The sequence below is a fragment of the Zalophus californianus genome, chromosome 7 (assembly GCF_009762305.2).
Source record: "Zalophus californianus isolate mZalCal1 chromosome 7, mZalCal1.pri.v2, whole genome shotgun sequence".
NCBI lineage: Eukaryota > Metazoa > Chordata > Mammalia > Carnivora > Otariidae > Zalophus > Zalophus californianus.
The window spans coordinates 17616207-17644001 of record NC_045601.1 but is presented as its reverse complement, the minus strand read 5'-3'; the positions used below and the strand labels follow the sequence as shown (position 1 = coordinate 17644001).

At 39.6% G+C, this 27795-nt stretch overlaps 1 protein-coding gene across 4 annotated transcripts in view; it reads left to right on the top strand.

Annotated features, from left to right (window-relative positions):
- The window catches only part of UST (uronyl 2-sulfotransferase), a 301179-nt gene that overhangs the window by 109911 nt on the left and 163473 nt on the right, over positions 1–27795 (top strand). For all 4 annotated transcript variants that reach the window (XM_027602808.2, XM_027602805.2, XM_027602806.2 and 1 more), the window contains exon 2: positions 7089–7132. In XM_027602808.2, coding sequence (XP_027458609.1) covers positions 7089–7132 — 44 coding nt within the window. The remainder of the gene's footprint in view (positions 1–7088; positions 7133–27795) is intronic.

Sequence of the window (27795 nt, the reverse complement as noted above, 5' to 3'; positions counted from 1 at the left end):
ATATGTTTTTCAGTGTCTGGAATGCTCGTTTTTGTCATTTAGCATCAAGAAAGTATTTTCAGGATGTTTGTGCTTTTGCTAACTGGTTAAGTAAACATTCAAGATTTTTTTTTTGAAAGGCATTTTTGTAAATGCATTTAAGTATTGATAGTTAATAAAGCCATTTGTTTTAATTCAGTGGAAAATAATTTTATTAAATCTTAAATAAAGCTGTGCAAGCAATTTTCCTCCATTACGGTGTCTTTGGGGCTGTGTTAATTATAATAAATGGAGCTATTGGAGACGTTTACTCAGCACACAAACTCCTCATTGTTAACCATGCTGGTGTGTGCTGACAGCTGCCTCTTAGAGAAATGTAACCCATAGTTAATGGTGGAAAAGTGTGGCATTAACATAATTTTTTGGCAAGGACAAAGCCAGGGTTGCAGTGTTGCGTTCAACAGTGACTCCTTCATTAACAGTGTCTTATCGGAGGCCCAGACTCCCGGGGCGGGGGGGGGGGGGGGGGGGGGGGGGGGGGGGGCGGGAGGGATGCAGCCATATGATTGTGTTGTAGGTAACCAGAACCCTGTGTGAAATGGTTGCTTCTAAATAAAAAAGGAAAAGATTTCAGTTGCTTATGAGTATGATTTTAAAAGGGGCCGAAGATAGACTCTGAAAAGAGCTGCTGGTGTTTGATCAAAATTGACAGAGTGTAGAGGCGGCTTTTTTGACATTGACACTAATGCACATTATGGTTTCTATAAGAGGGATTAGAATTAAAACATTTTCATTCTTCAGGGACCAATTCAGACAAAAATAGATTTGCTAATGCAAGACTTAAGAGTCAAGAATAAATTATAGGCCATGAAGGTTCTGTAAATTCATTTGCACATTGCCAAAGGTATTTCAAACAATTGGGGGAAAATTTTTGTCTCTTTCTGAAGACAGATCAAAGATAGAATCAGAGAGTAATAGAAAATATCAAATAATTATTTTATATTAATGTTCATCCTTACTATGATAAACTCTTCCTCTGGCCTCAGGATTCTCTTTGATTTCCTCAAAAATAAATAAAATGATAAAATCAGATAATGTAAGATAAGTACTTAATACCTAGGTGCCAGGTAGGCAGTGTGCTAAACACGTGTCTTGTTTCTTTTTTCTAACAACCCCATCACTGCGGTTATTAATGTCCTCATCTTGCAAATGAGGACTTTAAGCCTCATGGAAATTAAGTGATATTCCCAAGGCCATTCAATGAATAAAAGATAGGACTGAGATTTGAACCCAGGTCTTTGGTTCTGCAGCCAGCAGTATTCCCTCTGTCACCCCTGGGCAATCCTCTGTCACCAGTGACATTCAGTGCTATTAGCGATATCTTCCCGAATCCATTAAATGATTACCCTGGGGCTCCTTTCCTCTCTCTCTCTCACAGAAGCATGACTGTTGCTATTTATAACACATGGTGAATTCTGTTCAATAGTCCTTCACATCAGTGCTTCTAGCAGTTTCTCCTCTATCAGCTGTGTTGGTCTCTGTTGAATTCACGTGGGCATGGCATCCAGCTCCTCTGTGTTGGCCAGGTTCCCCACCTCCTCTCCACTCCAGGCCCACAGCCTGCCAAGACAGGCACCTCACTGGGCAGGGACCAGGCTGTGTCTCTGCCTTGGATTCTCTGGAGGGCTTCCTCCTCTCAGATCCCTGTGGCCCCTTAAAGTGTATGTAGGGGTCGAATCTGAGTGTCTCCAGGACTGACAGAATACCCTCTGGTTGTTTAAGTGAAGTGGGGTCTGGGGAAACTCTGGGGTTGGAGGATTATGCTTTTACTTTCCCTTTTTACCTTGAAACAAGAGGTTCAACAGGACAACATGTACTAAGCATTGTTTACAGGAACAATATGTCCTGAAACTATAGGCTCTAAAAATTATTTTTTGGAAAAGACTTGTGAAGACCCACAAAAGTTGGGCAACCCTTGTGGCTTAGGGGGCAGCCCGTGAGCTGGCTGTGGCCCACTTCAGCTTTGTTATGGACCCCGAGCAGGTGCTCGCGGGGAACTGCCTGGTGGCCTTCTTAAGGCTGGAAGTCCTTCTGTGACCATCAGCTCACCGCCAACACTCCCCTTTGACATGGCGCTCGTGTTGTGCGATCTCTCACTAGAAATGGTGGGGGCGACCCCTGATTAACAGCAGCCTGAAGTCCGTCTGTTATGTTTTATTTCTGGAAAACGAGGCGCAGCCTGAATTATGAAGTACACTAATTTGTGTTTTGTAGCACGGTGGTCTCAACTCTGGCAAGACATTAGAACTCTGCAAGACCTGCAGAACTTTAGGAAATACTAAATGCTAAATGACTTGTTTCAAATTAAAATCAGACTAGCTCAGGTTGGAGCCTGGCATCCACATTCTTCAAAATCATTGCAGGCAAGTGGAATGGGCAGTGGGGGTTGGAAACAAGTGAGCGGGCAGCTGGAGAGACCGTGAAGGTGGGTTTTGCACCTGCTACTAGTCCTGCTGGTCATTTAGTAGTATAACTAGAGCCGCTAGCAAACGGACTAGCTGCTTCCTCTGTGCAGGTAGTGCTCTAAGCATTTTTCATAGAATGAACTCATCCTTGCCCACTCCTCGTAATAACTCAGAAGCTTCTTTCATTTTAATAGATGTGCACATGGACAGCTTTGAGGAGACAAAGCAATTTATTCAGAGTTGAACAAAGCTTGTTGGGGATAGTCTCTATTATAAAGTGAGATGAAGCCCGTTTCTGTAGGTATACATTGTATGTGGCTGTTCGTATCATTTGTCTAATCATGGAAGACTTGGATTGCTCCTGTATGGTCAACGTGCCTTGGCTCTGCCCACTGAAATCCAGCTATAAGATTATAACCAGTCAGGCATCTTCAGATTCCTGATCACAACCGCTGGCCTCCTAATTTTTAGGATTAGATTTCACATGAGTTTTCTAAAATGCTTCTTTGCTGCAAATAGTTTATATGATGGCAGAAGTAGGTAGACGTTGATGGCATACAGCCCTGCAAAGACTCTGGCCATACATATATTCTTTAGTAAGTGTGCAAATTGTAACTCCCATGTACTTAGATTTAATACCTTTGCACATTTGCGCACAATCTCCCATGTTATATTTACCACCTCCCAGGGAGGTCTCCATCATGAAGGGCTAGATGCATAGGGTGAGATTTAGAACGTGTTGTAATTTAGCCGGTTGCAAAGTCTCAGATCACCTGCTTTCTAGTCAGGACATTAAAGAAACCATTAAACCGTGAGGATTTTGTTGGTGTTGGTTTTGGTGTATAGTTCTATAAATTGTAACCCACACGCAGAGCCATGTAACCATGACCACCAACAGGATGTAGACCAGCCTTTGAACATGGAGTTCAAAGGCCCAGAGTGTGGCCTCAAATAGTCCCTCCCGAGTCCTCCCCCTACCTCAGCAGCCTGGACAAGCTTGACTTTCTGTAAGACGCTTAGCTCAATGCCACCCTGAGCTAGCGATTTCTTGGCAGTTTGGAGATAGATCTTTCTACATGTGGGGTGTGCCTTTCCTTTTGTCCTAGTTTGACTAGATACCGTTAACCCTTGATCCTCAAAGAAAAGACTTAAGACATGAAAAAGAGGCTGGAGTCAGAGCTCTGAAGATGTGGGTTACTTTGTGGAAAGAAATGAAATGATATGCCCCTGTTAGCCTCCCAAAAAGAAAAGGTGCTGCCTCACAGGGTCCTGCCCCCTGGGATCAGAAACTGGGGTTTCCAGGGCAAGCAGAGTTGGGTGGCAGGTAAGTGCTTGTCCTCTGTGCTGGCTCTAAAACCTTCAGCAGTCCTCCTCTACCTTTTCTTCCTGAATTTACATCTTGAACTCCAAGCCCAAAGGCCTGGAGGGCTTTCGTTTGACTTCCTTCCCCACCTGGACACCCTCCATTGAGTCCCCCACGAGGCAAGCAGCAAGAATCTCTCTGGTGCCTGGCAGCCAGTTCAGAGAGGCGTGCTTGGATAACAGGGCTTCTCCTGTGATCTCCACAGACAACAAGTTACCAGCTTCAGGTCTGAAGATTCTGATGGTTTTGTTTACTTTGCAGTATGAAAGCATAAGATCCTAGGATGAAAAGCTCTATCTATATACCAGAGAATAATAGAGTTAGATCCGAGGAGAATAAAAACCTGCTGTCTCCAACTAAAGAAATGTGTGTAGCTTTTCTTTTCCCTTTCTGTACCTCTGTTAAAAGCACAACCATTTACAGCCTCTGTGTCCTGATAAACCTACCTGTGGAATGGCACTCGGGATCTGCTGGTGGAGAAAACAACAGGGTTCATGGCACACGGACCAACGGGGGTCAGCCCGCTTCCTTTCTGTGTGCCAAAGGAAAGAAGTGAGGTCTTCTATAAGGGAGGGGGGAGGGAGGAGAGAAGGAAGAAGGGAAGGATGAGAGAAGGAAGAAAGGAAGGATATTTGAGCTAAGCCTCCATGATGCTGGTGGGGAAGAGCTTTTTCTGGCAGAGGAAAGAACTAATTGAGAGGGTCCCTAGCTAACAACAGGTCGGTGTGTTGGGGACCTGAGAGAAAGCTGTTGTGGCTGGTGGTGGGTGTGGCTGGAGGGCAGGCCCTGGGTCATGTGGGGGTATAGACCATGGAAAGAGTTGACTATTTTGTTATCAGAGAAATAGGTTTTAAGCAGAGGGCTGACATGGCCTGATGGGTAAGATTAAAAGATCCTTCTGGTTGCTGTATGGGTAGAGGAGAAAATTTGTAATCAGTGAAAAGACTCAAGGGTTCTCCCAGATAGCCCAGAAGGGCTGGTGGGAAGTGATCAGATTTGAGTAATGTTTTGAAGGCTGAGCCAATGGGACTTGTGACTACGGTTGGTACAGACTGGGTAAGGGAAAGAGATGGATCAAGAATGACTCTTGGGCTTTGGAGCCCACAGGGGAAGGGATGTGTTGTGTGACCAGATAAGGATAGGGAGGTGCCAGTTTGTGGTGGAGGGGGGAGGTGGGGAATTGCAGCAAATAAAGAATTGTGTTTGGACTGGCAAAGTGTGAGATGCCTGTAGACATCCAGGCCAACGTGCTAAGGAGTCAATGGGTAGCCGAGTCTGGAGTGTGAGGGAGCAGTCAGACATTCAAGTCATTCATTTTTAGGAAGTTTGTTTCTTATGGAAACTTCTAGTATTTTAGAAACACTTAGTTGTTTGAGCTGTCTTTGATGCCTGAGACTGATACCTGGAGAACATGCAGTTTGCTGCCGTTTGCTGGGGTTTCTCCCATCCCTCCCGGGAGGACACATTCACAGGATGAGATGATGAGAACCTCCTGCAGCTCTACTGACTATACCATGTAGAGGTAGCTCTGAATATTTCGCTAGACCAAGGCAGTCATTTTTCTGGATTCTTTCATACACATCCTCTTTATTAAGTCAGATAAAGATCTCACTTCCTGTTTCTGTGTGTTCTCAGTGGAGTGTAGCACAATACTCAAGGTCAAACTAATCGTTATGCATATTCACATTTCGAAGTTTCCTGAAAATAACCCAATCATGCACATGCCGGGTGTTTGTGTTTGTGTGTCTTATATGCAAAAATTGGGCCCTGTTGTCCCTTAACTATATACAACTAGCCCATTAGGGTACAATCATTGTGGACATCAAGTGGGTGATAGATCAGAAGACTACAAAGAAGAAAGGATGGCTGATGCCCCAGTATGGAAGAAGGAAAAAAACCCTATAAACCCAAACCCACTTACTTGTTATGTTTTGGATAAGTTTCCCCATTTGAACTGTCTCTGTCTTAAGTTCTACTTCTCCCTTTTGAAAAAAAGTTTATTTATATATTTAATCTCTGCACCCAATGTGGGGCTCGAACTCATGACCCTGAGATCAAGAGTCACATGCTCTTCTGACTGAGCCAGCCAGGTGCCCCCTACTTCTTTTTATTTCAATTTCCTAAGTCACTTTTGCATCCTCCTAAAAAAGCACATTTCATCTACTTCAACTGGGACATTTACCTTGTTCCTTAAGCTACTGTTCTCTCTAGGTATCCTTGTGTTTCCAATATTGTCCTTATTTTGTTGTGTTAGAAAGGCTAATTGTCTTCAGTTTTTGTGAAGATGATTTCCCCTGACTGACAAGTATTATCTACCTGGAGGGGAGCTTCTGAATATACTGAGCACATCACTGACTCCTCCCTGTGCTCACATGTGTTGCCAGGTCGGTGCCTGGGCTCGGTAATCGGGCTCTGCAAAAGCTGGTAGGTAGCTTTTCAGATGAGCAGCAGATGCCCAAGCACACTCTGGAAAAAACAGTCTTCTGTCTTTTCTGCAGTTTAACAGGGTGTGACCCTGAGCAAATTACTGGATTTCTCTAGGCTTCTGTTCCCTTCTCTGTAAGTGAGGATAATTATAACCCACCTCGGATATTTGAGTTAAGTGAAAACCTGGAAAGTGCTGAGCAGAGTACCTGCTACATAAAAGGAACTCAGTGACCTTTAGTTTCCATCCTGACCCCTCTGAGTCTTTATTTCATCAGGCAACAATAATCATGCACTCTGAAAATACGCAAGCCAGTAAGTGGCTATTCATAAAGACAGATCAAGCTTCCAACACAAGCAAGACTGAAAAGACCAAGGGAAATCAACAGTCAAGACAAAGTAAGAATAGTGCAGTGGTTCTCAAAGTATGGTTCCAGGACCTGCAGCATCAGCATCACTTGGGAGCTTGTGAGATGCAAATTCTCAGAGACACTGTGGACCCAGGCAGTCTATGTTTCCACAGGCTCTACAGGTAATTCTGATGCACACTGAGGTTTGAGAACCACTGGTCTAAAGTAAGCTCAACAGATACTGGGTGGGGGATAGTGGTGCGTATTTCAGCGTGTGTATGTGTGCACACACACCAACATATGTAGTGTTTGTAACTGCTGAAACTATAATCGAGTATGGTGATATCAACAAAATCCCAGCAAACTGGCAATTAATTACCCATTTTTCTTTGGTACAGTTGTCTAAATAGAGATATACCTAGGATGCTTGTTTTCAATGACTTTGCACTAAAATCACTTTGGTTTTAAAAGTATTGATTCATCAACTTTCTTCTTTTTTTTCCCTAGGAAATTCCACTTACTTGGATGATCATGGACCACCTCCTAGTAAGGTAAGGTCTTTGCCTGTGGCATAAATCCCCCTTTTCTTTTCTCAGTCCCTACAGCCTCCAACAACCCCAACCAGAGCCCTCCTGGCCCTGAATTGTTGAGAGGAAAATAGTAGATGACAGATGTCAAGTTCATCTTTGACTTAGAGTGAGGAGAAAAACCTATAAACAGTTTTGGCCTGATTTTTAAGGGTCAGAGTATTCCAGTGACATACTAGTGTAGTTCTCCACCACTATTTACTCTCTTATGCTCAATGAACACCAAATGTCAATATACCACAAAACGAGAAAAATAAAGACAGTCTTGGACCACTTAAGATGATGACCTGCAAAGTAGAGTTTTAAGCACCCACTAACCTTAGATGCTGGAAATTTACCCCAAAGTCGGCTTTTGAGCTTGTGAGATTTGAAGAAGTACTCTACTATTTGTAAGACTATGAGCTTTGGAATAAAGTTATTTCTGGGTACATCACTGGTTCTGCCACTTTCAATGTATGATGTTGGACAAATTACTTAATACTACGAGCCTCAGTTTTTTGATGTGCAAAGTGGGATTAGCAGTACGACCCACAGGACATCTAAAAGGATCAAATGCACCGATATATGACATTCAGCACCTGGCGTGCAATAAGCATTAAATAAACAGTGGCTCATGTTAACTAGACTGGAGGGACATTTAAATTATTGATGAATGGTCCAGTAGTATTTATCACAGTTGTTTCACTACCACTTGGCCCACTGCATATATATTGGGTGCTTTTGATGCCATGGGCACTGGGCATACAAATAGGAAACAAAACAAGAGCAACAGAACAAAATAGCCCCTATCCTGGAGGAACAAAAGAATATGGAAGTTTGATACCATCCACGGATAAGAACCATGTCTAGCTCCACTTGGCATCCTCACATCCTTGCAGGAGCACATCGTGACTATTCATTAAATTTCACTGAATTGGACCATGGAATCCAGAGCTGGAATCTGAATTAGGTCTCCTGGCTCCCGGCCCAGGTTCCTTCCACTCGGCCAGTGTTCTCAAACTTGAGCTTGCATCAGGGTTTCCCGGAGACTTATTAAAACACGGATGGCTGGGCCCAGACCCCTGAGTGTCTGATTCTGTAGGTCTGGGGTAGAACCTGAGAACTTGAGTTTTTAACAAGCTCCCAAGTGATGCTGATGGTGCTGTTCTCGGGACCATGTTTGCGAACCACTGCTTTAAAGGCCACGAATCTAAAGAAAACAATGTCCCTGGACATTTTCTGTGTTGTTTTTGCTGCTGATAGCCTAGAGGGAGTGATGTGGCTTATTATATAAAGGCTATTTATTAATGTAATGGTGACTCACTATTGTAACTGTTCTAACAGTGAAAACAAATTTTCTTTGGTCAGTAACCTGCCTGGAAGGGAAGATGAGTGGGGGTGAGGGAGAAGAGTGGTGTGGATGACCTGCTAGGTTCCTGTACCACTAACTGTACTTCTCTCCCAAGTGGGGCCAAGTGAACCCTCCCTACCCTCTCTGCTCTGCAGGAAAAGGGTGAGGTTGGCTCTGTGGGACCCATCAGCTGTGTCTCTCAATGGCATGTTGGGATATTATTTGGTGTTTCGGGCTTGATAAATGGGGTTTTACCTAGTGAGGAGACCCAGGCCCACTTATATAAATTTGCCTTCTTGAACTCAATCCTTGGTGACTGGCTTGGGACCACGTCCTTAATCTGCCTAGGGTCCTTGCTCTTGCTGAGTTGGCCATCCTGCCTGCCTCTTTATTGGTATCCATGGTGCCTGGATTCTGTGTTTGCTGGACTTTCTCCCCTTCCCCCTGTGGAGATTGCCCTGGTTCTGCCTCCCTCTGCCCCTGTGATCTGGTCTTCACCCCTCCGTCTTCCCCTACCCCCAGCCAAAGCTCCCTGTGACACCCAGAAACAATCAGGTCATATCAGATCATTTTAGATCACTTTCAGACTGAATGCATTTTTATCACTTCTATTCCAAGTTCAAAACTGTCAACCAGCAGAATGAGACAGATTCTTTTAGTATAACTGTATTTTCATTATCTAGGAGTGGGGTAGCAAAAACACTCTTTTGACTTTCTAAGCAGTAGCCAAAATAAGAAGAATACAAAAATGAGTAAAAATAATGTTGGTATGTTAACATCTTTTCATCCATGCTTATTACTTCTGCCAGGGTGGAAATGAATCCCAGAAGTGATAAAGTCAGACTTCCAGATAAAGATCCCTTGAATGTCCCCTGAAGTGGGGTCTTGGTTAGTTCGGTGTATAGACCCCTGGGGTCTCCAGGGACATGGTGGCATCCAGAGAAGATGGACTCACACCTGTGTGGCCTCTAGAATGAACCCCCAGCCTGGCAAGGGAAAGCAAGACTAAGGGCAGACCCACCGTTTTCGTATTTGTTTAGCATTCAGAAATAACTTTCTGATGCCAAGATTCAAAGAGCTGTGATCTAGATTAAATGAGGTTTTTAAACCCTGAAAATGTACTAAGGTTTACAGGCGAGTTCTCATTTTATTAAAAGTTCATTCCATGAGTTTTACATTCCACAAGTAATAGCCATTTAGGGAATGGGGTGTGTGCCACACAGCACATAGAGCCCAGGGCTTCCTTCTTGCCAATATTTTCATAAAAAAGAACCAACATGCCTCTAATTTTTTACTTGTTTTTAAAATCCACTTGAACCTCACAGCTCACCTTCATTTTTAATCTAAGTCATTTTTTTAAAGGCAGATGTTAATATTTTCTTTTGTGAACCACTTTTTACTACCACTTTGTGTGCATGCAGAACGCATGGCTTAAGGTTAGAGCCCTGCTAAGAATGAACACGTAGATCTCTATTGAATGAATTAGAAAGATATTTTTGAGAACAAAAACAGGCGTGCAGCATCCAGGATCGTGCGATCACACTTCTTATAAAGTTGTGTGTATAGGATATGTGTGTACAGAGAAAAGCCTGGAAGGATAATAGTGTTTTCTCTGGATGATGAGATTCAAGAGATTTTTACTCATTTCTTTATACTTTTTTTTGTGTGTGTGTGTGTATTTTTTGAGTTCGTTAAAGTAATGCCCACTCAACCTAAAGATCAGGGTGGGAGGGATGGAGGGGGGATGTCCTTATGCAAGAGAAGATTAGGGTTGGGCTGGAAAGCCCGTGGTGGTCGGGCCTCTGCAGTAGCATCTGCAGCTTCATGACACCCAAGAGCAGCCTGATCTCTGAAGGTTGAACCCCCAGGCTGGCACTGCTTCACTTCACTTGGACCGTGGATCCCCACGCTGCTTCACTTCACTTGGACTGTGGGTCCCCATGCAAGCAGCTGGAGACAACAATGATAAATTCAGGTGGTAGCAAATATGATGTAGTAACTGTTTCGCATATGTTGGGTTCCCAAATCTGATAAATAAGGAGAGCTGGTCTAAGCAATTCAAGGAAAATAAAACCACTACCTATAGCTGATGTCTATCCTTTCCGTTGGGGCAAGCACTCTGCTAAGCACTTTGCGTGCGAGTTTAGTCTCAGTAAAGCCCTGTGGAAGAGGGAGTCATTTTTTAAAATTGAAGTATAGTTGACATACAATATGATATCAGTTTCAGGTGTACAACCTAGTGATTGAAATTTGTATACATTATGCAATGCTCACCATAGTAAGTGTAGTTACCTTCTATCACCATGCAAAGTTATGCCAGTATTTTGACTTATATTCTCTATGCTGAACTTTACATACCCGTGACTTATTTATTTTATAGTTGGAAGTTTATACCTCTTAATCCCCTTCACTGATTTCACCCCTTTCTCCACCCTCTCCCTCTGGCAACCACTAGTTTATTCTCTGTATTTAGTCTGTTTTTGTTTTGTTTGTTTAATTATTTGGAATTTAGGTTCTACATATAAGTGAAATTATATAGTATCTGTCTTTGTCTGACTTATTTCACTTTCACTTAGCATAATACCCTCTACGTCCATCCATGTTGTCACACATGGCAAGATTTCATTCTTTTTTTATGGCTGAGTAATATTCCTGTGTGTGAATATACGTGTGTGTGTGTGTGTGTGTGTGTGTGTACACATATAGATCACATTTTCTTTACCTATATATCTATATATGGACACAGGTTGCTTCCATATCTTGGCTATTGTAAATAATGCTGCAGTGAACATAGGGGTGCATGTACCTTTTCAAATTAGTGTTTTTGTTTTCTTTAAGTAAATATCCAGAACTGGAATTGCTGGATCATATGATATTTCTATTTTTAATTTTTTGAGGACCCTACATACTGTTTTCTATGGTGGCTGCACCAATTTACATTCCCACCAACAATGCACAAGGGTTTCCTTATCTCCACATCCTCACCAACACTTGTTATTTCTTGTCTTTTTGGTACTAGTCATTCTGACAGGTGTGAGTGTTATCTTATTGTGGTTTTGATTTGTATTTCCCTGATGATTAGTGGTGTTGAGCATTTTTTCATGTGTCTGTTGGCCATCTGTATGTTTCCTTTGGAAAAATGTCTATTCAAGCCCTCTGTCTATTTTTAAATTGGATTCTTTATTTTTTGCTGTTGAGTTGTATGCATTCTTTATATGCTTTGGATATTTACCCCTTATTAGATATATCATTTGTGAATAATATCTTCTCTCATTCACTAAGTTGTCTTTTTATTTTGTTGGGTTTTTGTTTTTGTTTTTGTTTTTGTTTTGCTGTGCAAAAGGTTTTTAGTTTGTTGTAGTGCCAATCAATTTTTGCTTTTGCTGCCCTTACCTGAAAAGACAGATCCAAAAAAAATATTGCTAATGCTGACACCCAAGAATCTACTGCCTATGTCTTCTTTTAGGAGTCTTATGGTTTCAGGTCTTACCTTTAGGTCTTTAACCCAATTTGAGTTTGTTTTTGTGTATGGTGTCAGAAAGTGGTCTACTTTCATTCTTTTGCATGTAATTGTCCAGTTTTCCCAGCATCATGTATTGAAGAGATGTCTTTTCTCCAACGTGTATTCTTGTCTCCTGTGTTGTAGATTAATGGACCATATAATGGTGGGTTCATTTCTGGGCTCTTTACTCTGTGTCATTGATCTGTGTGTCTGTTTTTATGCCAGTACCATACTGTTTTGATTACTGTAGTTTTATAGGATAGTTTGAGATCCAGGAGAGTGATGCCTTCCCTTTGTTCTTCTTTCTCAAAATTGCTTTAGCTATGCAAGGTCTTTTGTGGTTCTGTATAAATTTTAGGATTATTTGTTCTAGTTCTGTGAAAAATGCTATTGGTATTTTGATAGAGATTGCTTTGGGTAGTGTGGACATTTTAACAATATTAATTCTTCTAATCCATGAGCATGGTATATTTTCCCTTCAATTACCTCATCTCCAATTTCAATCATCAATGTCTTATAACTTTCAGAGTGCAAGTCTTTCACGTTCTTGGTTAACTTTATTCCTTTGTATTTTCTCTTTTGATGTAATTGTAAATGGGATTGTTTTCTTAATTTCTCTTTCTGTTAGTTTATTCTTAGTATATAGAAACATAACAGCATTCCGTATAGTAATTTGTATCCTGTAACTTTACTGAATTTGTTTATTCGTTCTGTTAGTGTTTTGATGGGGTTTCAGAGCTTTCTATATATATTATCTTGTCATCTGAAAATAGTGAAACTATTAGTGAGACTTTCTCCTTACCAATTTGGATGCCTTTTATTTCTTTCCCTTGTCTGATTGCTGTGGCTAGGACTTCCAATACTGTGTTGAATAACATTGGATATAGCAGGCATCTTTGTCTTGTTCCTGATCTTAGAGGAAAAGCTTGTAGCTTTTCATTGTTGAATATATTAGTTGTGGATTTGTCATATATGCATTTTTTATGTTGTGGTGTGTTCCCTCTATACCCACTTTGTTGAGAGTTTTTATCATGAACAGATGTTGGATTTTGTCAAATGCTTTTTCTGCATCTATTGTGATGATCGTAAGATTTTTATCCTTCATTTTGTTAATGTAGTGTATCACATGGATTGAGTTGCAGATATTGAACCATCCTTGCATCCTTGAAATAAATCCCACTTGATCATGGTGATCACCTGATCCTTTTAATTATTGCTGAATTTGGTTTGCTGATATTTTGTTGAGGAATTTTGCATCTATGTTCATCAGAGATATTCGTTTGTAATTTTTTCTTGTAGTGTCTTTGTCTGGTTTTGGTGTCGGGGTAATGCTGTCCTATAGAATAAATTTGGAAGCATTCCTTCCTCTTCAGTTTTTTTGGAAAAGTTTGAGAAGGATAGGTATTAACCCCTCCTTAAATGTTTGATAGAATTTACTTGTGAAGCATCTGGTCTTGGACTTTTGTTTCATGAGAGTTTTTCAATTTCTGACTCAGTTCCATTATTAGTAACTAGTCTGTTCAGATTTTCAATTTCTTTCTGATTCGGTCTTGGAAGGTTGTATTTTTTTAATTTTTATTTTATTTTATTTTACTTTATTTTTTATTTTATAATGTTATGTTAGTCACCATACAATACATCATTAGTTTTTGATGTAGTGATCCATGATTCATTGTTTTCGTATAACACCCAGTGCTCCATGCAGTACATGCCCTCCTTAATACCCATCACCGGGCTAACCCATCCCCCCACCACCCTCCCCTCTAAAACTCTCAGTTTGTTTCTAAGAGTCCATAGTCTGTCATGGTTCATCTCTCCCTCTGATTTTCCCCCCTTCATTTTCCCCTTCCTTCCTCTAATGTCCTCCATGCTGTTCCTTATGTTCCACAAATAAGTGAAACCATAGCATAATTGACTTGCTCTGCTTGACTATTTCACTTAGCATCATTTCCTCCAGTCCCATCCATGTTGATGCAAAAGTTGGGTATTCATCCTTTCTGATGGCTGAGTAATATTCCATTGTATATATGGACCACATCTTCTTTATCCATTCATCTGTTGAAGGGCATCTCGGCTCTTTCCACAGTTTGGCTATTGCGGACATTGCTGCTATGAACATTGGGGTGCATATGGCCCTTCTTTTCACTACATCTGTGTCTTTGGGGTAAATACCCAGTAGTGCAATTGCTGGTTCATAGGGTAGCTCTATTTTTAATTTTTTGAGGAAACTCCACAGTTTTCCAAAGTGGCTGTACCACCTTGCACTCCCACCAACAATGTAAGAGGGTTCCCCTTTCTCCACAACCTCTCCAACATTTGTTCTTGCCTTGCCAATTTTTGCCATTCTAACTGGTGTAAGGTGGTATCTCAATGTGGTTTTGATTTTTTTTTTAAGATTTTATTTATTTATTTGAGAGAGAGAGAGCATGAGTCGGGGGTGGGAGAGAGAGAAGCAGGCTCCCCGCTGAGCAGGGTGTGTGACGATCCCAGGACCCTGGGATCATGACCTGAGCCAAAGGACATTACATTGGCCTGTAATTTTTTATACTAGTCTCTTATAATCCTTTGTATTTCTCTGGTATTGATTCTTACTTGTTTTCGATTTCTGATTTTATTTATTTGAGTTCTCTTTTTTTTCTTGTTGAGTTTGGCAAAAGGTTTATTAATTTTGTTTATGTCTTCAAAGAACCAGCTCTTAGTTTATGATCTTTTCTATTGTTTTTTTAGTCTCTATTTTATTTCTTTCCACTCTGATCTTTATTATTTTCTTACTTCTACTTATTTGGGGCTCTGTTTGTTCTTCTTTTTCCGGTTCCTTTAGGGGTAAGTTTAGATTGTTCATTTGAGATTTTTCTTGTTTCTCAAGTTAGGCCTGTATTGCTATAAACTTCCCTTTTAGAACTGCTTTTGCTGTGTCCCAAAGATTTTGGAATGTTGTGTTTCCATTTTCATTTGTCTCAAGCTATTTTTTGATTTCTAAGAGAGGAAGTAATTTTTTAATCTTTATTTTACAGATGAGGGAACTAGTTCATGTAGAGGCTGAGTAACTTGCCAAAGGTCTTGCACTACGTATTGGACTTGGGATTCTAACCCAGGGCTCTGTAGCTCCAGGGTCTATTTTAACCTTTTCAAGATTACCTATTTAAGTAGAAATATAATAACTTTTTACCTTATTTCTGGAGTTTTACTCTTTCATATAGTTATCTGGTAGCTTAACTAGTACAATAGAGTTTTAACTCTCAGTATACCAGAAAAAAATAGTCATCACCATTTACTATCCAGGTCCAGCGGACCCTTTAAGCATTTTTTTATCAAACCAGCAAATTTTTAATTTCTACCTCATCTTTCCCCTTCTAGTCACTTTCATATACATACCTACCTTCAGCATTTGTCCATTTATAAACTGAATATATAACACATTTTGGTGTACAAATATCATAAAAGGTGAAAGAACACTGTCCCACATTCATTTAGCAAAATGGGGTGGTCCAGGTTCTTGTTGCAAAATATTGTTTGACAAAGTCCTTCGTCTTGATGACTAACTGCATGAAAACACCATATATATAAATATATATAAATGTAATTAATTGATTTAAAAACATAATAAATTTTGTCCTTAGACATATATTGTTCCCTTATCAACTATTGAATTTGAGAGAATTAATCCAGGATGTCATCATCTGAAGGCTCAGAATCTGTGGTTTTCCCTTTCATGATCAATATCATCGTCAGCATTAGAGTCTCGAGTGCTGCTGTCTAACTCTAGCATTCATCTCTGGTTCCTCCAAGGCTTGTGAAACCTCTCCCTCTGTCAGTTTTCTTCTCCTTGTCATTAGAGGCAGGAACAAAAATTCCAAACTCTCCACTCTAATGAAAGTTAAAAGCAAACTACAAAGATGGTGTCTCCAGTCTTCTTTTATATCTTTTGGAAAGATGGTGCAATCCTTGGGCAACACAGTAAAATATAAAGAGCAATGCAGTAGTGATGATGTATTTCCCCAGTGGATTACTCTTCTAGGCCTACCCTGTTCAGGACAGTAGCCATTAGGCTCATGCAGCTATTGAAATTACATTAATTAAAATTTTTTTAAAAATTCAGTTTCTCACTTGCACTGACTACATATTAAATTCTTTGCAGCTCCCTGTGGCTAGTGGCTACTGTATTGGACAGCACAGAATAGAACATTCTGATAATCACTAAACAGCATTGTTGTTAAAGCCATTCCATCATTCTTCCATTTCTCTACCACTTTAGTCTTTTTAAAGCATATTTGGGAATAATTGATGCATAATTGGTAGGTAATTATTCTAGGATGATGAAAAAGCAAGTGTCTCAAGAGAGAGACAAAATAAAATCATTAAGATCCCATAGTGGATCTTAAAATTTTTAAAGAGGCCGTTAGACCTTATTATATGGTGATTATATTATATCTACTATTATAATTATGATTATATAATTGCAATAATATGGACCTATTTGACAGTAACTGCAGGGTAGAATGAGTTTTTTCTCTTTATTGAAAAATAAGATATATTTTCTTTGGAACATTCTAAAAAAGAATGAAGTCAGGAAATATTAATACACAGGGGTGCCTAGGTGGTGGAGTCAGTTAAGCCTCTGACTCTTGCTTTTGGCTCAGGTCATGTTCTCTGGCTCATGAGATCGAGCCCCACAATGGGCTCTGTGCTCAGCATGGAGCCTGCTTGTCCCTCTCCCTCTGCTCCTCCCCCTGCTCACTCTCTCTTCTCTCTTAAATAAATAAATTAATAAGATGTTAAAAAAAATGTTAATACACACAAATAGTTAGAACTGTTCAAAAAACCCCCAAATCCTTAAAAACTAAAATTGGGTGCAGTGGATTCTGATGATACATAGAGGGTTACGATATATTGTTGATGCCTGCATTTGTATATAAAAGTATTTTGATATATAAGATAATACTTACATACTATTTTTTCTATATAAAGTAATGTTCTAGGTAGTATTAGTATTCAAAATTCTATTTAAAAATGGATTCATTAGAAGAGGTTTTACAATGTATTATGCTGAGCAAGCAATCTTCAAATGAATGAGAAGTAGTGATGTTAATTGAAATGACATTTCTATAATACATAGTGGTGTCTGGCAGTGAACAATTGCTCAGTAAAGATTAGTCCTTTTTACCTCCCAAGGCACCCCAGAAGCTAATTTCCCTTTAGTATCAATAAATTTTTGAATGCCTACTTTATGCAAGAGATCGGGAAGATGCAAAATATAGTTGAAGATAATTTCTGCCATCTAATACTTACAATCTATTTGCATCTCGAGGTTTTAAAGAATCAAAAAGTATGGGAGCACACAGTTTTGTGATTGAGATATTCTTGAGTGTAAATGATCCTATACAGACAACCATTCATTCATCCAAGCATTTTTTATGCACTAAATTTGTGTTGGGCTCGGTGCTGAGGTGCAGAAGGCACAGAACCTGTCCTCAGGGAACTTAGAGTGAAGGACAAGCTAGCTTCTCACACAGGCCTGATCTGATACATTAAGTAGGTTGCTAAGTGCTGTGATAGAATGAGTGTAGGTGACTCAACCTGACCTCTGCAGGTGAGTCCTGAAGGTTGCATAGGATGACCTACACAGGTCAAAGAGTCTGGGACGGAGGGGTTGAGAAGAGGCAGGCCTCCCTACTGAGGTTTGAGGAGTGGTAGATGGAAGATGAAGATAGGAACTGCTTTGAGAAGCTTGGCTTTAATAGGAAAGAGAAAAAATTGATAGCCTAGGAGATGGTAACCATGGCAGCATAATTGTGTAGTAGAGAAATTGAATTGTGGGAAAGGAGTGACAAGTCATAGATTCAGTTCTGAATGGGGTTATGGTTTAAATTGTGTCCCCCTCCCCCCAAATGCTGAAGCCCTAACCACCAGAATCTGCGAATGCAGTCCTCTGTGGTAGGTAATAGGCTCTTTGCTGATGTAGTAGTCAAGGTGAGGTCATACTGGGTGAGGATGGGCCCTAAATCCAGTATGACTGATAACCCTATAAGAAGAGGGAAGTTTGGACACAGAGACGAGGACACACAGGGAGAATGGCATGCGAGGATGGAAGCAGAGGTTGGAGTTATGTTGCCGCAAGCCAAGGACACCAAGGATTGCTGGCAACCATAAGACTCTAGGAGAGAAGCATGGAACAGATTGTCCCTCTGAGTCCCCACTGCTGACACCTTGTTTTCAGACTTCTGAACTCTTGAACTGTGAGAGAATAAATTTCTCTTGTTTTAAGCCGCCCAGTTTGTGATACTTTGAAAGCCCTAGAAAGTAATTCAACTGGGTTGAATTTAATATCTTCAGTTACCAGGATAACATGAAGTGTTATGCCCTGTTAGGCATTGTTTGGTTTGATTTAATCAACATGGAAACCATCCTTAGAAGTCTATCATTAGGATAATTTCAGTGCATGTTTGTAGTTTTTTCAACATTCGACATTACTCAAATTTTTCACCAAAATTCCTTCTTCAGTTTTCTTTGTAATTCTTTTTTTCTCTTCATAATTCTCACATCTGCAGCTATTTTATTATTATCCAATATTATATCCAAGATAATATATATTATATACTATATATCCAATATATAATATTAATAATAATATATCCAATATAATCTGCATTATATATTATATAATATATAATATTATTATTATATTATATCCAATATAATTATCCAATAGTCTCTCCAGTTTCTTCTTTTGGAAATATAATATATCTAATATATAATCTGTATCATATATAATATATAATATTATTATTATATTATATCCAATATTCTCTCCAGTTTTTTCTATTGGAAATTCATTTCTACTGTTCAAATTGTGTTTTTAATATACAAAAATCATATTATGTTATATTTTTCTTTGGAAAGGACCTCAGTGAAAAATCCATGTAAGAGAAAGTTACTTGAAAAGGAAACTTCCTATTTTCACAGGACCAGGGGCTATGAGAGCAACAGAGAAAAACGGTAAAGAAGTCTGTGCCCTTTAAAAAATATGTTTCTATTTTTATAGGAGACTTCTCTGCCTCCCTTTTAACAACCACTACTACTGAGTCCCTAAGAAAGACTTCATGTTGTTTGTTTTCCTATCAATAAATAAAGGAGATGTTCTAATGTTCTCTAGTAAAGAAACCATGGTTTACAGTCCTTCTTTGGAGCCTAAAGAGGAAAACCCACATAATCTAATAATCATAATAGGTAAGTGACTTCCTGGAGATACCGGAAGTACATTTACCTTCTGGTATCTTGGCCAAGAATCCGTCAAGTTGGAGAAGGTTTCTGGATCAAAAATTCCTCCTTCCACTGAGGACAGGATTGTGTGAGTTTTATGTACACACACATTCTCCCTTGATCAAGATCAGTTTTTACTTGAAAGAGTAGTACTGAGATTTAAGAGGAAAAGTAATTTCTTGTTTTTATCCCTCAGAACCTATTTTTGAGCATATAGACATGGCCATCCACCTTGTTTTCCTGTTGTCTGTTAAGATCTGCAAGAAGTAAATAAATCTCTGGCACAGACTTGGTGTGTGCTTTGCCCACTTCCTCTAGCTGCTACCAGTCTGACAACATTTCCTGAAACCATTGCTGCTGATAAGAGGGCCTTCTGGTTTTACAGCTCCATCTCATCCTGTTGGAAATAACCTCAGACCCACATAGTCTGATTTTCTTTGGGGGGAAAAAATGGCATTCTCAAGAAGTTTAGATCTTCTTATTTTTATCCAAGGCAGAAACAATGAAGTTTCTTTATAGTTATCTTTTAATTATGAAATAATCCAAAGACAAAAAATTAGTGAGACAAATAAGACGTACATCCAACCTACCCAATGTGTCCACCCCTGAGATTTAAAACATGTTACTCTTTTAATGTGCCAAATTCTTCATTCTGACTTCCGTATTTGCTATTGGTGGCTAGGAGTCTGAGGAGCATGGATTTTGGAGTCAGACCTCAGTTCAAATCCTACTATATAACAAGTTACCTTGAATATACACTTCATCTCTTTGAGCTTCAGTTTTGTATTTGTAAAAGGGGATGGTTCCATCCACTTTGTAGAGTTGTGAGCTTAAAGAAGAAAGCACTTATTGTGCTAGACACAAGTAAGCACCCAGCAGTGGGTCTTTTGTACTGTAGGTATCGCTCATATACAGCCTTTCACAGATTCTGGGAACTCAGTTTGCTATCACTTAGAGTAAAACTTGCTCCCAGCCGCCCAAGTGTATTTTCTTTGGATTTTTAGAAGCAATTAATTACATGTCAGGTGGCAGACCAGATACCGGTGGAAGAACTTTCAGGTTCTGTGGTTACCCTCTTTCTTCCTTGGGCTAGTTCGGAACAGTAAGTAAAGCCTTCCACGACATTTGGCATTTAGCTTTTCTTAAGCCTATATTGTTCTCTATGTCCACACCTGACTTTACCCAAAGTCCTTTTTAAAAAACACTACAAAAGTGAAGTTGCTTTTCATTTTATGGATGAATCGACTGCACTGGGTAATAGGTTTGTGTTTAATGATTCATGATAAATATATTAGGTTTAGAGAAAGAACTAGCAGAACAGAATGATGCTGGGAGTTAGGAATCAGTTTCACTCAGATGAACATGACCTTGAAGGAGTCCCTTCCACCCTTTCATTTTTTTTTTGATCATTGCAAATGATAGGAAAATTTATGACTCGAGTATTTTATTTTTAAATAACTCTAAAAGCATTTGAGTTCAGTGTGTACCCTAAAGAACTTTATACTTAGGTATTTTGTTTGAGATGGATAATTAATAGCTCAGAAGATTAAAAAAGAAGAAGAAGAATCTGCCAAAGGGGAACAAATCAGCCTTACATAATAGGTATTGTTTCTTATCCTGAAGTCACCTGTATTCTTCCTTCACACTTCCGTTGAACTCATCACAGCCCTTAACCATTAGCCTGGAAGTCTTTGGCCCAGCCAATGGCCTCCTGAGATTTCAACTTTCCATGGAAATCTGTATCCAAGTTCAGAAACAGTACTTCTAAATTTATCAGTTTTATGAGCATGTAATGTATTCACTCTTTCGCAAGAAGAACATAATGAATCCATTTCTTACTCAGCAATTGGTTAGTACTATTAAGCATATCTTCCACTTGTCTTTTCTTTTAATTAAAAAAATTCTGTGAAGCCACAGGTCTAAAAATATGTGATTTATATAATTGTTCTCTTAGCATCTTCCCCACCCCACTCCCCAAAGCCCCAGGGCCAGTTATTGCTGATAAGATGTTCTCCAAACCTTATCCAAACCCGCACCAGTCACAATCACAGACTTAATACGTTGTCAGGTTTGGGCTGCCTTTAACAAAAATAAAGCACTTTAAATGAAGCATGAAATTTTTAAATTGCAAATTGTTGTTGGAAAGCATATTTAATCAAGAAATTGCTTTAGTAAATTAAGAAAACTCATGCCACCATTTTTTTTGGCAGGGTAACCCTGCTGAGGGTTTTCAAAGTTGTAGTAACTTATAGCAGCTTCCAATATAGTTACCTAATTCTTTTTGTTTGTTTTATTTCTTCCTTGACCATCTGATCAGTTCTTTTTGTTTTAAAAATTATGCATGCTCCTATTTTGTTTTGATTTGGAAAGTACAGAAAATCATAGAGCAGCAGGAAGAAATAATCACGCATTATGCCACCACTCAGAGACAACCATAACAAAGCATTTTCCACAATCCTGCCCAATCTTTATGTATATTAAGAATATGAAGGCCTTATGTATCATTTGCTGCAAATATTTTGCCAGTCCTTGTATGTACTTTTTATGCTTAATCAAAGTCATGCATATACATAACGCACAGAGTTTAAAGCATCAAATGGCTCATTAGCTTGTGAAAAAGTGACCCCCTGACTACACCCTCCCTATTACTTTCTGTTGTTCAGAAACAATTACTCTACACTCTTTCAACCAATCTTTAGGATCAGGTTTCATATCTCTGAATAACTGGCTTATGCTGCTTCTTGGTTTTACTCAGCTTTAGGCTTCATCTGTTGACATCCTTCTGTTGCAATGGCTGGGTTTAGCACTTTCATGGCAGCCCACCGCCCCCCACCCTGCACCCCCTTTTTCAATCCCTCGCCTCCTAAACCAGGTGTGTGTTATTTGGGCTGCCCCAAGGTTCAGTGTCTTTACTGCTGACACCAGGTAAATGATAAGGGCAGTGGGGCCATATGATGTTTTCTTCCCCGTTCAGCCTTTTGTTTTCTTTGTAACAAGTAATTGTCTTGTTTCGTAAATTGATTTTCACACTTTTCCCTGACCTCCAAATTATTGTGGGACTTTTTTTCAGTGGTGTAAATCCCAGTGCCTCCAAACATGCTAGAGATGTATCGATGTCCAGTTGCTGAGGTCTCTCCAGGGCCTTCTCGTCAGCTCTGGTCTGGACCTAGCCTCCAGCTCAAATGTGTCTGGGGGTGCTCCCTTCTATGTTGGCGTCCACTTCCTGCACCCCATGTTGCAAGAGTTTCCTCCTGCTGCTGTAACCCATTACCACAAGCCTAGTGGCTGAAAACAACACAAATTTATTATCTTGTAGAAGTCTGAAATAGGTGTCCCTGGGCTAACATAAAGGAGTCAGCCAGGTTGTGTTCCTGCTGGAAGCTCTATGAGAGAATCCATTTCCTTGCCTTTTCCAGTTTCCAGAGGATTCCTGCATTCTTTGCCTCGTGGCCCCTTTCTCCATCTTCAAAGCCAGCATTGTTGCATCTTCAAACTCTGACTCTGACTCTTCTCTCTTTCTCTTTCACTCATGAAGACCCCTATGATTATGTTGTATGTACCTGAGTCGTCCAGGGTAATCTCCCCATCTCAAGATCCCTTTTGCCATGTAGGGAAACACATTCACAGAATCTGGAGGTTAGAACTTGGGCATCCTGGTGGGGGTGGGGGGTGGGCATGCATTATTCTGCCTTTTCTACATATCTTTCTCTTTCCTTGATCTCCAGCAGTTTCTTGAGAAAAGGTGCATGGTATGGAAGTTATCTGAAATAATGAAGATGTCTATTCTAACTTTGACTAATAGTCTGACAGGATGTGAAATTCCAGATGGGAAATCTATCTATATTAATCAGGATAGGCTAGGGTGATATAAAATCTCCCACATTAGAGTTGTTGTCTTACTGATGTAAGATCCTCAGTGGATCCAGTGGCTCTTTTCTTTCAGAAGCTTGCTCCAGATCCTGTCTGGATCCATCTTGTGGCTTCACCATCTCAACACAGGACCTTTGTGTCACTGTGGCAGGGCAGAGAGGAGCTAGAGAGGTGACACATGTCACTTCTGTGAGCACCCAGTGGGCTAGAACTGGTCAGAAGGCCAAGTTCAACTGCAGGAGGCTGGGAAATGGAGCACTTGGGTGCTCTGAGCCTCACATGTCTCTGACACAAAAGAATTTGCCCCCAGAAAGTTGGTCTTTCTCCATTTCACTATAGCTTCTAGTATCTCTGCTGAGAAGACTAATTCTTGACCTTATATGTGAAAATCTAATCTGTCTCTATGGAAGCTTCTTATTCCTAATGTTCTAAAATTGTATAATTTTGTGTCTACTGTGTACCAGTTTTCAGGTCCTATTCTGGACACTCAGTGGACCTCTCAGTCTGGAAACTAAGATCTTATTCTGGGACATTTGCTTGACCTTCTTCCTTGATGATTTCTTCTTCTGCATTTTCTTTCTGTCTTTCTGGAACTCTTCATTTCGATGTTGAACCTCCAAATATAGTTGGCTCTCTTATCTTTGTTCCTCTTATTTTTCTTTTCTTTGACTTTTTGCTCTGCTATCTGGAAAAGTTTTTCAACTTTGTTTTCCAACCTTTCTGTTGAGTTTCTTCCTCATTGTTTTCATATTTCTAATTTCCAAGAGGCTTTTGTTGTTACTACTGTTCTCTGAATGTTCTTTATTAGAGCACTCTTTGGTTCCAAATGGGGCCTTTTACATTTCTTACAAAAGGTTATTCCTAGTTACAGTTTTTTTTTTTTTTTGGTTGCTATTCTGAATGGAATTTTTTCCACTATGTTTTAAACTGATTGTTACAATCTTTAAAAATTATTGATTTTGTGCATTATATACACTTATGTTACTCAACTTATCTATTTTAATCCTTTTTCCTTAATTCAATCTTTTCCTTGATAGGGAATCACATAATTGAACAATATTAATTTCATCTCCTATCTAACTCTCTTTCAAGTTTAATAGCATTATCCAGAATAATATTAAGTAATGTAAAGTCCATCGTGGGGGAATGTGTATTAATTCTCATCATGTCACCCGCTTTTAGAACATGTACCTGGCACATAGTAACACTTAATAAATACTTGTCAAATGAATGCATGGCTACAGATAGCATCCTGTTTTGTTTGAAGTTTTAATGATAATGCTACAAGTGTCTTACACTAAGTGTAATTTTCCTACTTAGTTTAAGATAGATAATCTTTATCATGCTAACAAAATATTGCTACTTTTCTGAAAGCATACAGTTATTTGAGAGAATCCTGTTTCCTTTGTGCCTTTTGACCTTGCACTTAGAAACATGGTTTGAAATGGTTTAATTCAGTTTACTTTCAGTTTTAAAACTAATGGGGGCAGACAGCTTGGGAAGTATAAACAGGTACTTTTTATCAATGTTCAATTTGTTTTAACATCTTTAGTGGTGATCCAGAGGAAGAAATGCTCACAAAGTCCCTGAGTTTGCAGGTGACCCTGATTTTTTCTTGCTTGCTTTCACCCTTTTTTTTTGTGTGTGTGTGGAAAAGTAGTACTCAACCACAGGACTACCTACTAAGCCTGGTGTCTTTGTCAGCTCTCACTTAGCAGCTCCCATCCAGTGTGATACTGCAGCCCAAAGAGGCTCTCAAAACACTGGACATCCTCCAGCAGAGGACATCACAGTGCCTACTGGAAGCTACAATTCATCCACACCTGAAAGATTATATGCAGTTTTAGTCAACAGATTCAAAAGAGGCATAATTGAGCTGGAGAACATCCAGAATATAACAACTTGCATGCTCTTGGCAGGTGGAAGAAAAGACTAAATTGATTATGATTCTTGCCAGGAAAGACATTGGCTCAGGAAAATGATCAAAGTGTACAAAACTAGAAGGAGTTGTGTTTGAGGAGAACACAAAACTGTTCACCAAGGCCTTAAACACATCTCTGGTCTGAAATAAATAAAAACGATGTCCTTCAAATCTTAAATAAGGTATATCAAAGACAAAATGAGGGATATTCTGCTTCTTATGGTGGATAATAAACAGCTGGACTTCATTTGCCCAAATGACAGGGGAGGCCAAAATTATAAATCATTCCCCATAAAAGTTTATATATGTTCATGGATGACAAATCCACAATGGATAAGGAAGAGAACAAGGTTGTTGGGAGGGACAGCCTAATGTTTCAGAGCTGATGTTCTTAAATCCAGTAAGATCATTCTTATTTTATATATAATAGAAAATGAATATTCTTTTTCCCAATAAGAATATTGTTAATCATTGACTCTTCTTTACAATTTAGTCATTATTGACGTGTATCTCCAAAGTCATTCGCTGAATTGCTGCCGTTCAGATTACCCATCTTAGAGGGCTCTGCCTGACTCCTGCACCTTCTGTGACTGCCCTAGCTCGAAGCTCAGTTGTGTGAGGACTTGAGAACAAGGAGTTTGAACATCCTGGGACAAGCCCAGGCTTCAGGTCTTACTAGTTCTTAGAGCTGACAAAAGCCAACTATGTTTCTTGAGTTTTGTTTATCTCGTTTATAAAATGAAAAATATTCATGACTTCCCTGTGTTCTTCACATTCTCATTTTTGTGAGAAGGAATTCAAGAAATGTTTGTAAAGTGGTTTTGGATCTGTAAGGCTCTGTCGCTGATGGATAAAGATGGGGATGGCCTGTTTCCTGAACCCCTGAGTCCCCAGGGAGCTGCCTCTCTTTCCCAGTTCCTGGAGGTCACTCTGCAAATGAACCCCAGTGTGGATCTACAGGGTTCCTTTTGCCCCCGAAGCCCTGTGAAAGGTAGGCTCGGTGACATCCTGACAGTTCTCTTCCAGGTTCACACTCTCGTCTTGATGTTGAACTTTCACTATCCCTGGAGGTAAGAAGATGCAGTATGGTTACTATCTCTTTCTAAGACCCGGAGCAGAGCAGAACCAGTGGGACTGCCCCAGTAGCCTTTCCCTGTGGCCATACCCAGACACCCTCTTGGCTTTTTTCCTCTCCAGTAAGGGGAAATTGGAAACCATTTACTATTACACTAGCTATTTGGGATCTAAGAGCAAAATGAGCAATGTGAAACAGGCCAACCACAGGAAGAGATTAAGAAAGGGCTCCAAGTGGAAAACAGCTTTAAAAACCTTGTACCATACCTTGAGAGCACTGTTTCTTGCACCATGGCTTAGTTTTGCCCTTGAATACAGACCTTAAGGACTCCTTTTCCTCCATAGAGGAGAGGGTCCCTTGAACTCCTGTTAAAGATCATTGGGTGCAAAGCTATAAAGCACTAAAAATGTTACTTAGGATCTTATAATACTCTCCCATAACTGTAGTTGGCACACATCATTATACTTTGAAATGTCATCTGTATGTATATATTTTTATCTCCTCAAGTATATTGTAATTCCTTAAGGATGTGGAACATGTTTTATACATCTTTTATAGCTTAATGGGTAGTACTAATTATATGTACCTGGATCTGGCGGTCAGAGGTACCCAAAACAAGCTTGTCATTCGTGTTAGCTCTATCCAGCATGATTCCACGATGCACTGCTAGTTCGGAGGTGGCCTGGAAAAAGGGGTGCTCCTTACCTGGACTTACTTTATCCCCTGACTTTGATTCTTATGCCTTTCTTATTTTTCCTTCTTTTTTGAAACCAGATGCCCCCTTTACTTTGGCCAAAAAGAACATCCCACTGAATATGTGTGTCAGGGCTTTAAGATAGGCAGAGTGTAGTTTTATGATCTTGGGTCCCTTGATTCTGTGCTACAATTTTACTGCATCATGGATAGAAATATCAGACTAGGAAAAACATAAACCAATCTGAGCTTGTCGTTTGTTCACTTAACAGATAATATGAGGGTTATCCAGTAGATGTTTCTAAAATTTGCAAAATTTGTTGAACTACAGGATGGACACTGTGGAAGGACATCATTAGCATGATGGCCATCGGAGTGTGATAGATGAGTGCTCAGCTTCTAGAGCTTAGTGAGCCTGACTTGAAATTAAGGCCGACTCTTAACTAACTCTGTGATTTGCGGCAGATTTCTGAATGTGTGTTATCCTCAGTTTCCTTGTCTGTGAAATAGAGACGTAAGTCCCTACTTGATAGGCTTGTTGAGAGGATGGATTGAAAGAAATCGTTTAAAATGCTTAGCACCAGCCTGCTACAAATTTCATTATCTAAGTTACATGCCCTAATGTCACTAACTGATGAATTGTGTTTTACTGGGTCCTGATCTGAATTGCTAATATTTGTAGCTATAACAACTGTCCATTTGTAATATCTGCTGAGGCCTTTCAGGGTAGATGTTTTAAATAAATTTGATTGAAGATGTTTTGTGGCATTTGGTTCAAATCAGATTGATGTTTTAGCCAGTTTTTTTTCCCTAGCAAAAATGTGTTTTTGTTACTAAATGTTTTTAATAGGTAAACATATTTTTAATCAGTGATACAGTGAGATACCTTTTTAGATTAATGTTCCATCCAATCAAGAACATAAAGTACTACTTGGTTATTGTTATGTACTCAAAAGCCAAGTAGTACATTAGTGAA